Here is a 15,722-nt window from a genome sequence, read left to right as displayed (position 1 = left end):
ATATGATCATTCTGGTTGTTACCCTGTCGCCAGAACATACAGGGTATAGGGAGGCTATAATCTCTCATTCCCTGATGGCATAAATCTCACACTAATTGACATCCTTGACCATAAATGTATCCTGGTCTTCTACTGTGATGCCATCGCTTTCCATTCAATCCTAATTTAGATTCCCAATATACAGGTTTGTTTTATTTGTTTAGTATAATTGTGTTCATGTTGACTGGCCGATGCTACAGAACTTGTTTCAATTTATATATAAACTTGGATTATGATTATGAAGCAGCAACGTGATTATAAAACTGTTGTCTATGAATCATTTTATACCATACATACCAACGACATCCTGATACTGCTTGATAACAGCCTGGGGATCAGGGCCCATGAAGACATAAAAGTCCAAAATCCCTCCCGTGGTTCTCCAGGTCAGAGCAGGAGCCGGCTGCAGTATGATATCTGGGGGTAAATCAGTAGGAATTTATGTTGTAATGTCTGCTTCAAATATTTATGCAGCGCCTAAAACATGGTCAACATGGACACAAATGCTGCAAAGAGGAAGTTCCATTTCATTAATGTGTTTTAATTATAATGCAGCCTGATTCCTTAAGTAGGCATAAGGCAGGGGTGACAGAAGCAGTCCTCCTAGGGCTTCCACACACAGGGGGCTCTAACACAGGGTAATCTGACCCTGTAACTGGGATGTACTGCCATTGCTCAGGCTACAAACAGCACAACGCAGTCTGAAGTGGCTAGGGAGCTGCTTTGTCCTGCACTATTTCAGTCTGAGCACTGGCAACCTGTCCAGGTTGAAGTCGAAAAGAATGCAGGGGTGGAAATGAGTACCGGGGAGGGGGAGGCGGTATTCACCTCGGCGCTTGGGGGGATTGGGGGCCAGTGTGAGGGCCATATAGGAGGGAGTCCTCCAGTGGCGGCTCCTGCCATTGGGCTGCAGGACTGCAGCCCATACAGTGAAAATCAGGAGGTTTCCTGTGTAAAACAGACAGCCAGTATCAGAGCTCCTGTGTGCGCACGCATTTGCAGGTGCACACGCGCATTTGCGCTAGAGGGGGGTGCGCATTCTACCCACGAGGGGGGACATCACCAGAGATACAGTTCTTTAATGGGCTGCTGCCTGTGCAGCCTGGCAGAAGCAAATCTTCTGCACTGAGCATGCCCAGACTTCAGTGAGTCACTCAGGGCCTTATTCTGGTTGGTGCGGTTCTGTCCGCGTGCGGTCGGTCCGCCGATGTTTGGTGTTTGCGCATGTGCAGAGGCATATCTGCGCATGTGCGAACGGCAGGCACGTCCAAATACCGCATGAATTTTTTACACTCCGAACAGGGGGAGGAGGGGGGAGTGAAGGGCTGTTTTGGCTCATTACCATATGTGTACGCCCAGAGTTTCATGGGCGTTCCCATGAAAATGCTGGGCGTACGTATGGTAATGCGGCCATGACGGACGTGTGGGGGGCGGACATATGACATAGCCGGATGTCAGCTGCCCGCCCATATCCCTGCTTTTGCACAGAGAAATGCCCGAGTGGTCTGGAGCACTAGGTGCTGCCTGACCACTCGGTCCTGCATTCGATGGTCTGCGACCATAGAATGATGGGGGAGGTTCCCAGAGATGGAGGAGGTGTACACACGAGAAATCCACCGGTGCTCCGTGCGGTCAGTGGCTTATCGCATTCGGACGCAGTGAGCGGTCCATATGGAAGGCGGGGCTCAGGACGCTCGGTCCTGTCCGCATATACACATCCGACCGCACCGAACAGAATAAGGCCCCCAGTGAGATGCAGCTGAAGGAAGGTATGCATTGCACCAGAGAGGTCTTCTTTTGTTCTCTTGTTCTTTTTTTCTCTTTATATTTATTTATTTATTTATTCATTCATTCATTCATTTATTTTTTAATTTATTTTTTTATTATTATCTATTTTTTTTTATTTTTTTTATTATTATTTTTTTATTTAATTTAATTATATATATATATATATATATATATATATATATATATATATATATAAAAGCAAAGGGGGGTGGGAGTAGCACTCCACGCGACTTAGAAAAAATACTCTTTAGACAACTGCGTGCAGACACGCACGCAGTTGTCTAAAGAGTATTTTTTCTAAGTCGCGTGGAGTGCTACTCCCACCCCCCTTTGCTTGTATTATCTACACCAGGAGCGGGCACCCAGCGCAGCTGATTTCTTCACAGGGAGAGCCGGATCCCCACCCGATTTGTATATATATATATATATATATATATATATATATATACAGTAGCTCCCGTGAGGGAAAACAGCACTCACCAGACTTCATGCAATAAAGGTATACAGGAACAAGGTGTCCCAGGTTTAATGGTTCTTACTTGGAGCCTGCCGACGTTTCGGTCCAACACGGACCATTATCAAGGCAGAAGGTATCCAAACGTGTCAACAGCAAACAACAGTGCATCAGCAAGGGGTAACAGGGACAGGGAGCCTCTGACCGGGTCCCTGTTATATAGGGGAGTGAGAATACTCCCACCGCTAATTGCGCTCCACAGCGTGGAGCGCATGACGTCACTTCCGGTTGGAACCGGAAGTGCGCGGCCGCGATGTACTGCGGCAACAAGGTGCCGATCTAAGGCACTATGTATAGCGGTCAGCTATAGTACAGCTGCCGCTGGAACTGTTAGAGGGCTGGCCGGAGACATGGGGCTGGGAGAATGAGTCCGGTGGTTGTATACCATCCGGACACGTGGCCTCTGCCCAATCACGGCTGCTGATTGGTGCCAGAGCGTCACGTGCCTATTGTTTATATGGGAGCTGTCAAAAGGGCAAAGCGTGCAGTGTATTTGTACTAAAGCTGCAGACAGGGACCCGGCGCAGGTTAAGGGTGGAGGGGGGAGTACATATGTATACATGTTAGAGATCAATAAGTGTAATGACCGCAGCAAGCAGAACAAATACATAAGAAGTACAAAAAGATATACAAAAATGCATTATACGTGCAACGCCACACGTATTGTGAAACAATATCTGATGAAAAAAATGGTGCTAAAGGACACCAAAGCACTATATGGGGTGGGTCTCCATGTGCCCCCTCATTACTTGACTGGTACATAAATGTAAAGGGTCATGGGGCTAAGGGGACGGCCATTAATATAATGCTGCATAGAGATAGGTGGGTACGTGTGACAACCACACCAAACGGGAAAAATACATAAGACATACATTCTAGGTACAATGCCATTCGTAATGTACAAAAATTGGTGCTAAAGGACACCAGAGCACTATATGGGGTGGGTCTCCATGTGCCCCCTCACTATTTGACTGGTACACATAAACAAAAGGTCATGGGGCTAAGGGGACGGCCACTTGTTAAATGCTGCATAGAGATGTTCGTATAATGACGAGCAAGGTGAGATCGGTAAAAAATTATAGAGGGGATAGCCGCCGTGTGCCCCCATGAGAATAATTATTCAGGGCCTGGGTATTGTAGGCTATATAGTGAGGATGGTGTAAGTTAAGTAGGGGGTAATTTGGGAGGGCCAGTGCTAAAAAATCGTGAAGCACGTCCGTTACCGTCGGGTGCGTGCATAATTGTGATAGACGTGCGTTAGCGCATATCATCGTAAATTGCTGCGTGAGCAACGCTGACTGAAATCGGACGACAGATCACTTAGATCAGAGAAAGGGGAATCCATGTCTGGGAACCACAAGTTTAAAGATGAAAGAAATGCAAAAATGAAAAAAGTGTGAAAAACATGTGAAAAACTATCTTCACATCCATCGATGGGGAAAATTCCGTCTGGTCTATCCATCTAGGTGTGGAGTCACAAGTGTAGGAAAAAATGTCCTAGTGTCCAAGAAAAATGTTCAAGGGGTTGTTTTCGTTCATCCCTTTGGGCGCAATCGTGTCCAGTCTGTAAATCCATCTACTTTCCAGTCTGCGTAGGGCTAGAGTTCTGTCGCCTCCCCGGGGGGGTGGAGGTATCCAATCGATGAGTTTGCACCTCAGATCAGGTACATTGTGCCTGGCTTTGATAAAATGTCTAGGAACTGGGAGGTCCGCTGTCCCTGTGGCAATGGCTTGTCTAATAGACATTCGATGGTTGGCCATCCTCTCCCTGAATTTTCTGGTAGTCATACCGACGTAGTATAGCCCGCATGGGCATGTCAAGATGCCTATTATGTCCAATGCTCCGGGACCGCTATGGGTTCAAACCTAGCGCCGTCGTACGCCAACATCTATATGAGCCATTATGAACAGACCCAAATATACCCCATATACGGGCAACACCTACGCTTTTATAAGCGGTTCATAGACGACATTTTCATTATCTGGCATGGCACCACTGAGACTTTCCTGGACATGGTCAACACGTTGAATGCACTGGACAATCCAGTCAAATTCACCTCCGAAGCGAGTGAAACCACGGTCAATTTTCTCGACATCACCGTCACCTTGAACAACGGACAGCTGAACACCACCCTGTTCCGTAAACCTACGGATAGGAACACATTGCTTCTGGCATCCAGCCAGCATCCCCCAGCCCTGAAGAACAATTTACCCATCTCTCAGTTTATGCGAGTTATGCGCAATAACTCAGAAGAAACGATGATGGAACAACAATTGACAGAGATGTCAATGAGATTCAAGGAAAGGGGTTACACAGCATCTACGATCACGAAATGTCTTAAAAAAGCAAGACAAAAACACTATGAAACATGCCCCAATAGCAGAATGAAACCAGAGAGGATGGTCTACACCACCACATTTGATAATATGGCACCAACGACCAATAAAGCCATTCGCCAACATTGGCAAATCGTAAGGACTGATCCCCTGCTCCATTTAACAAACACACCACCTCCTATGATGGCCTACAAAAAAGGCCCTAACCTCAAACAACTGCTTATGAGACCTACTATGCAACCGGACATACAACAAAGTAATACCTGGCTACATGAGAGAAGACCAGGATGCTTCAAATGTAGTGGCTGCACAACATGCAGTAGTATGCTGACTGGGCCCACTTTTCCACACCCGAGGACGGGACAACCTTTAAAGATCAAATACAGGCTACACTGTTTGATGGACCACCTAATCTACATCTTGACATGCCCATGCGGGCTATACTACGTCGGTATGACTACCAGAAAATTCAGGGAGAGGATGGCCAACCATCGAATGTCTATTAGACAAGCCATTGCCACAGGGACAGCGGACCTCCCAGTTCCTAGACATTTTATCAAAGCCAGGCACAATGTACCTGATCTGAGGTGCAAACTCATCGATTGGATACCTCCACCCCCCCGGGGAGGCGACAGAACTCTAGCCCTACGCAGACTGGAAAGTAGATGGATTTACAGACTGGACACGATTGCGCCCAAAGGGATGAACGAAAACAACCCCTTGAACATTTTTCTTGGACACTAGGACATTTTTTCCTACACTTGTGACTCCACACCTAGATGGATAGACCAGACGGAATTTTCCCCATCGATGGATGTGAAGATAGTTTTTCACATGTTTTTCACACTTTTTTCATTTTTGCATTTCTTTCATCTTTAAACTTGTGGTTCCCAGACATGGATTCCCCTTTCTCTGATCTAAGTGATCTGTCGTCCGATTTCAGTCAGCGTTGCTCACGCAGCAATTTACGATGATATGCGCTAACGCACGTCTATCACAATTATGCACGCACCCGACGGTAACGGACGTGCTTCACGATTTTTTAGCACTGGCCCTCCCAAATTACCCCCTACTTAACTTACACCATCCTCACTATATAGCCTACAATACCCAGGCCCTGAATAATTATTCTCATGGGGGCACACGGCGGCTATACCGATCTCACCTTGCTCGTCATTATACGAACATCTCTATGCAGCATTTAACAAGTGGCCGTCCCCTTAGCCCCATGACCTTTTGTTTATGTGTACCAGTCAAATAGTGAGGGGGCACATGGAGACCCACCCCATATAGTGCTCTGGTGTCCTTTAGCACCAATTTTTGTACATTACGAATGGCATTGTACCTAGAATGTATGTCTTATGTATTTTTCCCGTTTGGTGTGGTTGTCACACGTACCCACCTATCTCTATGCAGTATTATATTAATGGCCGTCCCCTTAGCCCCATGACCCTTTACATTTATGTACCAGTCAAGTAATGAGGGGGCACATGGAGACCCACCCCATATAGTGCTTTGGTGTCCTTTAGCACCATTTTTTTCATCAGATATTGTTTCACAATACGTGTGGCGTTGCACGTATAATGCATTTTTGTATATCTTTTTGTACTTCTTATGTATTTGTTCTGCTTGCTGCGGTCATTACACTTATTGATCTCTAACATGTATACATATGTACTCCCCCCTCCACCCTTAACCTGCGCCGGGTCCCCTTGCTGATGCACTGTGGTTTGCTGTTGACACGTTTGGATACCTTCTGCCTTGATAATGGTCCGTGTTGGACCGAAACGTCGGCAGGCTCCAAGTAAGAACCATTAAACCTGGGACACCTTGTTCCTGTATACCTTTATTGCATGAAGTCTGGTGAGTGCTGTTTTCCCTCACGGGAGCTACTGTATTTACATAGTACTGTCCCTCGGGACACTGCTATTTATACGGCACCCTAGCGGTTACCATTTATGTGGGTGAGAGTGCAGGTCTTGTACACTTATATATATATATATATATATATATATATATATATATATATATATGCTGCTACCTCGCTGACCTTTCCTCCGGAATTATCTATATATTTGTATTTTTATATATAGAGGTTTTTTATATATATATACATATGTATGTATATGTTTGATATACATATACATTATTTTATCCATATTTGTAACTATATATTTTTCTATAAGGATATATTTAAACTGTAGTTTTTATGTACATCTTTTTATCGTGGTTTTATCCGAATTAATAAAGATACACGGATGAACTGTCATTTGTAGCATATGCTTATAGATACTTAAATGTGAACCTTGTATATGTGTAAATTGCTTTGGATTGTATTATATATGTCACCTGGATAGGGTAATTGATAGCCGTATATATATCTGACAAGGAGAGGTCTGGTCACACCCCCTGACGAAGTCCAACGGTGACAAAACGCGTTGGACGTGGCTAAGACTCCTGACGTGTGCTGACGTCTGTGGCTGTTTGCTTCCAGCAATGAGTGAGAGGTCCCGAGGTCTTGCGGTGAAACGTCCCTGGATACAAGCGTACAAGTGCGGCGGTGAGAGCGGTCTGCCTTGGATGCTGGTTCCTGATACCATCTGACGTTCCCCGACCTGTTCCATCTTATCGGTTGATGTACCCCGTTTTGCTGGCAAGCTGATTGTCCTATATCTCGATGTATGTGAGCATATGTACTTGAGTAAATTTTATACCTTCGTTATACTCACTAGTGCGCTTTTTTCCTTTCTTCCTTAAATACTTATTGGATCCTTTGGTGAGGATCTCCAAAAAGCGGCACATATCAAGATACCACCTGATCCATTGACACTATCAGAGGACTTTTTGCGCTGGTATTTCTCTGTATTATATATATATATATATATATATATATATATATATATATATATATATAAAAATGGAGAAGAGTACCTAAAAGTCTGCGCCCAAATGATGGATAGCAGCAACTCTGAGAGACCCCTGTTAGCCGGGACTCAAGACAGATAGAGATACAAAAAAGGAACAGAGTGCGCTAAAGGTGAAGGTACACAACTTATCCTCAGTTTTATAAAATTTATTCAATAAAAGCCTACAATTCGGCTCATATAAAATACACAATACATATAGTCATTTAGAAATAACAATTGACATAATGTAAATATTCCAATACAACAGCAGGCCCAACGCGTTTCGTCAACTACGTGACTTCATCAGGGGCATTCGATGACTTGGTTGACACAAATACAGTTGCACTTCATGCAGTATCTCAAAATGAATGGGTACAAAAAGAGTTTTTTTGTAAGGAAATATATTTCACCAGATAACAGCGCTCTTGTTATAACTGGCCCAAACAAATACACAGTGTTTTGTCCCAATTATACTGAGTACACCCACTCAGTAGCAGATGTCAACATCCAGGTCAGTTAATGCTGTGTGACCAGGAAGTAACCTCTAGTGTATCCTATGGCAGAATGGCATAGGATACACTAGAGGTTACTTCCTGGTCACACGTTGACGAAACGCGTTGGGCCTGCTGTTGTATTGGAATATTTACATTATGTCAATTGTTATTTCTAAATGACTATATGTATTGTGTATTTTATATGAGCCGAATTGTAGGCTTTTATTGAAATTTTTATTTATAAAACTGAGGATAAGTTGTGTACCTTCACCTTTAGCGCACTCTGTTTCTTTTTTGTATATATATATATATATATATATATATATAATTTTTTTTCCCCCCAACAGTCTCAATAAGGAATGGGTTAGATAATATATGATATTGACATGAACTGTCTATCTGTATTTTCGTTGATTTAATTGTTTATTAATGTATATACATTACATTTGTTTATTAATGTGTGTGTATGTGTGTGTGTGTGTGTGTGTGTGTGTGTGTGTGTGTGTATATATATATATATATATATATACATATATATATATATATATATATATATATGAAATTTTTATAATAACTTTTTATATATATATATTTTTATGTATTATCTTGCAATGTATATCTTTTCAAATAATGACTTAATTCTGCTAAATTCATAGTCTATTGGTATTTATCATATTTCGATTTGTTACATAAGATCAATATGATCAATATCCTTTATAAATAAATAAAATAACTATTGCTGTGTGCGGGTCATTTAGAGTTATAGCATTCTGAAGTATGCGTGCCAAAAGCCGGATGTGCATACTCAAATATCCCCTCTACAGGAACAACATAGAAGCCGCACAGATCAGTTCCATCACCTTCTGATGGCTCTAACCCAAAACCGGAAGTCCCAGACTCGGCTTACTACACTAAAACGCAGAGTAGCGCACAACGGCGTGGCACCCCTATATAATGTTTCTTTACATATTGGGCACTGGGAGCACTATCTCTCCCCTATACTGAAGTTTATAATCAACAACAAAGGAGGATGATACCTCCGCTTTATTATATCAAAATTTACGTTCCAAAGTACAGGAAGTTGGTCACGTTATGCATGCCAACAACCGGAAATGAAGCACCACCATATAGATTTTTATAATTAAATATTCTGGTTTATCTCTATCATAATCTTATATTAAATATATGTTTAAGCTCTGCCACCTATTTAGAACTGTATTACAGCAAAAATATTTTACTTTAAGAAATTATAAGATCAATTGGGTAATTATGCAATTCACACTTCCTGTATGATGTATTTCCTGTATTAGGGTATATAAACCCAAACCTAACCATGAGTGTTATACCTTTGAAAAAGTTGTAAGGTGACAACGAAACGCGTTAGAGGCACCCCCCCCCCCCCCTCCAGTCCATGTGGCATAATTGGATCCTGGGAAAAACAACTAAAAGGCAAGCCATATTTCCAATTGGATTACAAAAATACAAGCTACCTTACCCAGTCAGGTATATGGACACCCTCTAACTACACTGGACCCCATCTTTAGACTGAAACTCTGGGGATTAACCACTTTTCAACGGAAGCACTATAGGAACAAGCGGGACTGGTAAAAGTATACCCTTTACTCCTCTTTTCACCTACAGGTCCATAGCTCACCCCAATACATTAAACCTGCTCAGTGCATTTTAACTCAGTGTACGGCACCATTTTGAGTTATAATATTCTTAGACTTATATTGCATTACTTAATACTATTTTTATTTTCATTTTTTTTAATGTCTAAATTATAGATTATTATATGTTTTGTGTGTTTATTGTTATTCTTGCTATTATTTTTATTAGTAATATTAATAAACCAATTTTTAATCTTGTGATATTCAATTGATCTAATTAGTTATTTATATAACCTTAAACTATACATTAGCGCACCACACACCATTCCTGTTTTTTTCTTGTATACATTGCACCAGAGAAGTGCATGGAAGTTTTTTTATTTTTAAAATATTTGAGCCTTTGTGAATAATATTTATTTAAACTATTATATGTGTGTAGATCTTTAATAGGATCATCATTTTATGTAATTTAATTAATATTAAAGCTATTCAAAGTGTGTATTTTGCTCTGTACCTATGTTTGTGTGCATATGGGTACATAATTTGTTTACAGTATATGCACAAAATCACTGGTACAGAGCAATCACAATCAAGGTTAGATAATCTGTATGTTGTGTTCCATTTGCAATAAGCAGTACCCAGGCAATCGCAGCCCCCCTTAAGTCTAAAGGCAGGAGCCGCCACTGGAGTCCTCACAATGTTGTTGTCCCGGTACCCCCACAAGCATTAATCTAGCCCTGCCCTAAAGCATTATTTTGAATGGCTAATTATGGGATGGAGAATGTTGATGCTTAATTTGAAGATATTTTAATATGACAGAACACTTACCCATGGCATTGCTGTTGAGCAGAAACACCCCATGGGCTGAACCATCATTTTCCATTCCGAGGTAAAATGGGTGAGTACCGTATAGGTTTGCATCTTTCTAGACATAAAAGCAGCAAGAAGTTAGCACATATCACCCACAGTATGTATACTGCTTGTGATGCCGATGCTCAGGGGCAATTGTATTATTCTAAATTACCTTTCACTTGCTAAACTTTGCTAAAAGCATATTGCATATTTGGCGTATGCGCTCCAGAAGCAGCGAGACTCGCGGCTAAAAACAGCGAGTTTTCTGCATTAGCTACAGGTCTCGCTGTTTTGGGATTTCCCCAGAATGTTGAATAGAGCGAGCGGCCAGCGCGGGGGTTAAACAGCGAGGATCGCTGATTTTCTGCAGTCCTTGCTGTTTAACCCCCTCGCCGGCTGCACTGAATACCTGCCACTGTGTTTGAAAAATGTCAGACAGGAGGTGATTGGTTGGTTGTTTATCACTCTCCATTTTATCACTTTTGAGGCTTAGTGCATCTGGCCCTGAGTAATTACTACCCTCTTCCTGCAATAGAAGTTTTAAAAAGTTTTACTCTCTAACGTAAACATATGTACAATAATAGAAAAATATATATTATATTTTCAACTGTTACCCATTCTCCTTACCCTTGGAATTAGGTCTCTGTTCCAGAATGTAAGTCGTTTCCAGTCGAAGTCTAGGTTAATGGAAGTTAGATGCTCGCCAAGACCATACAAATATTTTGAAGGAAGACTTGTGGAAATTTGGATGAACTGGTCTGCAAACAGAAATGGGGCCACACTGGTGTTTAACCTGCAATAAACAAAAACAAATAGCTGATTTGTCTACAGGGTGCTCAAAGCCTTAAATCTTCCAAAACATATATAAAAATAAACTCTCTAGAACTTGGATTGAGTTAACCAAGTATGGGCTTGGCGTTCTCAGGCCGTGACGGACATGCGGAGGGCAGGCAGCTGACATCACCGGATGTCAGCTGCCCACCCTGTCCTCGCACAGGGCGCCTGCAGTTTAGAGTCACTATATAGGTGACTCTGAACTGCGAGCGCTGGAGAAATCATTCGATGGTTGGCGACCATCGAATGATTTCTCACCTCTTGCGAATGGATGATTATGTAAGCGAGGAAAGCTTTGGGAGTCTCCCTGTCACTCACTGCTCTGCTTCCAGCATGTCCCAATTGCATTATTCTAAACGTTGGGAGGCATGCCTTAAATTTAATGGCTACTTCCTATCACTTTGTTCTTAACCCTGTTAACTGCTCCTGAATAAAACTCCTCTTTGCACACCTCTTTCACAGGAACTGTGCCAAATGGCCCTAGGAGGGTACTCATTACCACCTGACAGACTCATAAAGAACTGAAGGCAGGAAGCCTGGCCCTTAACACTCACTCGTCCACAAGAGGTCATTAGACATCACTGCAGCCTTACAGATGAACAAACCCAAATGGTGAAACGCGTTCTGAGCTACACATGCTGCTCCCCGCTACAAGGGGATCATAACTCCTTTGTACGGCGCTGCAAAACACTTGTGGTGCCTTGTAAATAAAATAATAATAATAATAACTCCAGGCTGACAGGCATATCCACATTCAAACACTCTCCTAACAGGTATCAGACGGAGCAGGTTCCCTCCCACTTATCTTTCTATCTCACTCCCTGGTGTCTCCCTGCTTCCCTATCAACCCCTCCACTCATTTGATGATGGGGCAGCAGAAGGAGCTGTGGTTTAAGCATGTCCGGTCTTTATCCTTGATAAATACACACATTACTAATTGCCTGTCAGCATCATAAAACACGCTCTAGAAATAGTGGGGCAGATCTATTATCATGGCCAGAACATTTTAGAAATAATGGGTCCCGCATCTCCTGCACAACGATGAGAAGCGGGCAGAGAGGAAGGTGATTACAGCCTGATGTATTAAGCCCCCCCTTGCCGTTAAGGAGAGCTGTTATGTTCTGCCTTCTCAGCTCTCCTTATCGCCACCCCAGCAGCCCTGAAAAATCGCATGCGCCTTGTAGCAATCACCTTCCTCTCTCCCCTGGGCCTGGCTGGCTCTCTGGGCATGCATGAGATCTCGCTTTTATTACGAATTCTCCAGCACAGCCCAGAGCCCAGCAGCAGGGCTAGCGTTGTCCCTGCAGTGGGGATAGGACAACGCTAGTCCTGGGCTGGCGAAGTGGACAGGGCGATTTAACGCCTTGAAGGCGGTTAATACATCGCCCCGGCCACTAATTACTGGGGGGGATTTACTCGGTGGGCTTAGTAGGTTTGTTAAAACCTAATCCCCCCCCCCCAGTTAACTAGTGATAAGTGCAGGTATGCACTTAATGCTAGTTGATACATCTGCCCCATTGAGTGTTAAGAGTCTGACACCCCGCCCCCCCACCCCCCATAGCTCTCTTACCTCACCATGCTTCAGGCCATTTTACTATCCACATGGACTCTGATTTGGAAAAAATCAGTCATGTCATGTGTATGTCACCCATATGGTGTTGACCTATTGACTGTCAGCAAGACATTGTCTGTCTGCCATCCAGGTACTCATTATGCCCTGGTTTGGAATATTAATAATAATATATACAAAAGAGTTAGTGATTCTGTATTCAAATACAGCCAGCAAACGATAATTACTCACAAGGTTTGGCCGTTGCTTTTCCTACTGATTATTAAGCCAAAGGGTTCAGCAACAAATTTGATATCATACTGTGTATGGACTGGATTCTCGTGGACACATGGTGTTTCTATAGGAACTTCATAGCGTTTCCCAACTGGATCTTTTATCTAGTAAGAAATAAGCCAAAAGGAAATATTTAAATTTATAATGCAGTGAAATGATACAAACATTATTTTGATCTCTTATTGAGTATCAAGGGCAGGAGTCAACAACCCCGAGCACGTGTGCCTGTTGTGACACATTGTACGGTTTTCAGTGGCACACTGTAGTCGATTTAGGGGTTCCTTTTGTGGAACAATCAGTGGTGAATTCAGGAAGGTGAGAGGGAAGTGGGTTTATCGGGAGAGGCACCACGCCCAACAGCAAACTACCATGTAGTGACTTTGTGAATACATCCTCGCATAATGTGACTGAAGTCATAGGTGTGGAGTGGACATTGATACTCATTGGTTTAACACAGAGGTTCCCAAACACTGTCCTCAAAGCACCCCAACAGGCCAGGTTTTTACTAGGATAACTTTGCTATCTCCACTTGATCTCTTCACCAGACTTAATACATCTGCCCCTGAGTCTCCTCATTCCCGCCGCTAGCACTATCTGTATTAGATTAGAGGAGGAGGGCTAAGTAAGTCACTCGCTACCCTGTGATGTGGGAGGTGCAGTGATGAGTGGAGCAGCGCACAGTGGGGCAGCCAGGCAGTTTCTTTCATTAGCTGTTACTGGAAAAGGTGGTCCCGCTGGTGTGGGCCCACTGCACATGCCTATGCACCCGGCGCTCTCACCTATTGTTTCAGGTGGAAACAGATTCCGGACAGAGCACCCAATGGGAAGATCATATGACGCTGATGTGGGCATAGCTTGGCCATATCAGTCACATCTTCCTATTGGATGGGCCATCCGGAATCAGCGTCCACCTGCATCAAGTTCTAATTGGTGAGAGTGCAGGGTGTCAGGGGAGTCCTCGAATGCCGGGCGGCAGGGTCTCTTGCCGGGTGGACTGGACTGAAATTTAACCATGGGGAGAAAAGTACTTTTTTTCATTTGATTGCAGTTTTTCAATATTTGCAGCTATCAAATCGTCTAGACATTTCATGTGCAAAGTACATGTACAAATCTGCTGGATTGCTCATGTGTGAATTATTGTGGTGGTTATAATAAATGGTTTGGATGCAATGCCATTGTAGCACATCATTTGAGAAGCCTTGCCTTGATTCAATGCCAGGTTTCATCCACATAATAACAATTTAGGAAATAATAGTGACAATAAAAACATAGGGCCTAATTCTCTAGTGATCGGAACGGGGCGAATTCAGCCCCGTTCTGTTGTTTGGGGGTCTCCGCATGCACAAGTGCATATTTGAGCATATTATACACTCGCCAGACCGTTCGTTGCATGGATGGAGGCAGAAACGGGGATCGCCCATGGGAATGCCCAGCCGGGGAGAGAGCGGTTGATGTCACAGGGCGTCAGCACTCGCCCCATCTTATACGATTTGCAGAGGAAGAAAAGTCAGACTACACTGACTTTTATTTCCAAAGGGGAGAGAAATCATTTGATTGTTTGTGACCATCCAATGATATGATATCCAACAATATGGGATGTGTTCACGTAAATCCCCTCACATGTTACCAAGGGGCTTTGGTGGGGGGTGGTGGGCAGGTGACGGGCTGCTTAACGAGCGGTGTTGAATCACCCTCATATTGCAAATGATTTGGCTATTTACAATGCATAAATTAATATCAATGTAAACCAAGAAGCAAATGCATCCTCATTTATATATATATGAAACAAATATGATTTGCGGAAGAGATCCATGTTAGTCTGGGACAAATGCACATACTTTTGTACATTTACTTTATCTCAAAAACTTACAGTAAAATGCAGCCTGGATTCTGTTTCAAATAAAATATCCAGTTGTAACATCATCAAATCATCTGGCATAAAAGTCTTCTTGTTGCGTATAAGGGTTGCAGAGTAACCATTCTTTGTCTCAGTTAGGTTAACCATCATGTAGCTGGGATAGTCCAATGGGTAAAAACATGGGGGTTGTCCGCGCCAAAAGCTATTGGCCTCTGCAACATAACAACATCCACGAGCTTTGCATTCATCTTTGTTCAAAATCTTTTCTGGTGCACAGTCAAAGCGGCTTTCGGGGGCTGTGCTACATTTTGACAGATCACAATCTTTTCCACTACATACTGTAAAAAGCATGTATAGCACCCATAATGTAGCCCAACAGTTCCATTTCTTTCTTCCATGAGACTCCTTCAACATATTGGGAAGATGTAATATTTCCTGCAAGTAGAAAGGTATATTTAGATGAGGATGATAATGATAATAATAATAATAATAATAATAATAATTATAATTTCTATTATTATTAGTATTATCTCCAATAAGTATAAATAATACTAATGTCTATAATTATTATCTTCAATAATGATAAATAATACTAATGTTTTTTTATTATTATTATTATTATTATTATTATTATTATTATTATTATT

General features: G+C 42.6%; 1 protein-coding gene across 1 annotated transcript in view; it reads right to left on the bottom strand.

The window, feature by feature from the left end:
* The window catches only part of LOC146007188 (lysosomal alpha-glucosidase-like), a 45,162-nt gene extending 29,664 nt beyond the window's left edge, over window positions 1-15,498 (bottom strand). Inside the window, exons 1-5 of the mRNA XM_083145554.1 lie at window positions 15,088-15,498; window positions 13,176-13,321; window positions 11,168-11,333; window positions 10,517-10,613; window positions 337-456 (exon numbers count right to left, since the gene is read on the bottom strand). Of these exons, the coding sequence (XP_083001680.1) occupies window positions 337-456; window positions 10,517-10,613; window positions 11,168-11,333; window positions 13,176-13,321; window positions 15,088-15,489 (931 nt within the window). The 5' untranslated portion in view covers window positions 15,490-15,498. The remainder of the gene's footprint in view (window positions 1-336; window positions 457-10,516; window positions 10,614-11,167; window positions 11,334-13,175; window positions 13,322-15,087) is intronic.
* Between the last annotated feature and the right edge of the window lie 224 nt (window positions 15,499-15,722).

Source organism: Crinia signifera, chromosome 6, assembly GCF_055691185.1.
Source record: "Crinia signifera chromosome 6, ASM5569118v1, whole genome shotgun sequence".
Taxonomy (NCBI): Eukaryota; Metazoa; Chordata; class Amphibia; order Anura; family Myobatrachidae; genus Crinia; species Crinia signifera.
Note: the sequence above shows the minus strand (reverse complement) of the source record. Positions and strands in the feature narration are given on the sequence as shown.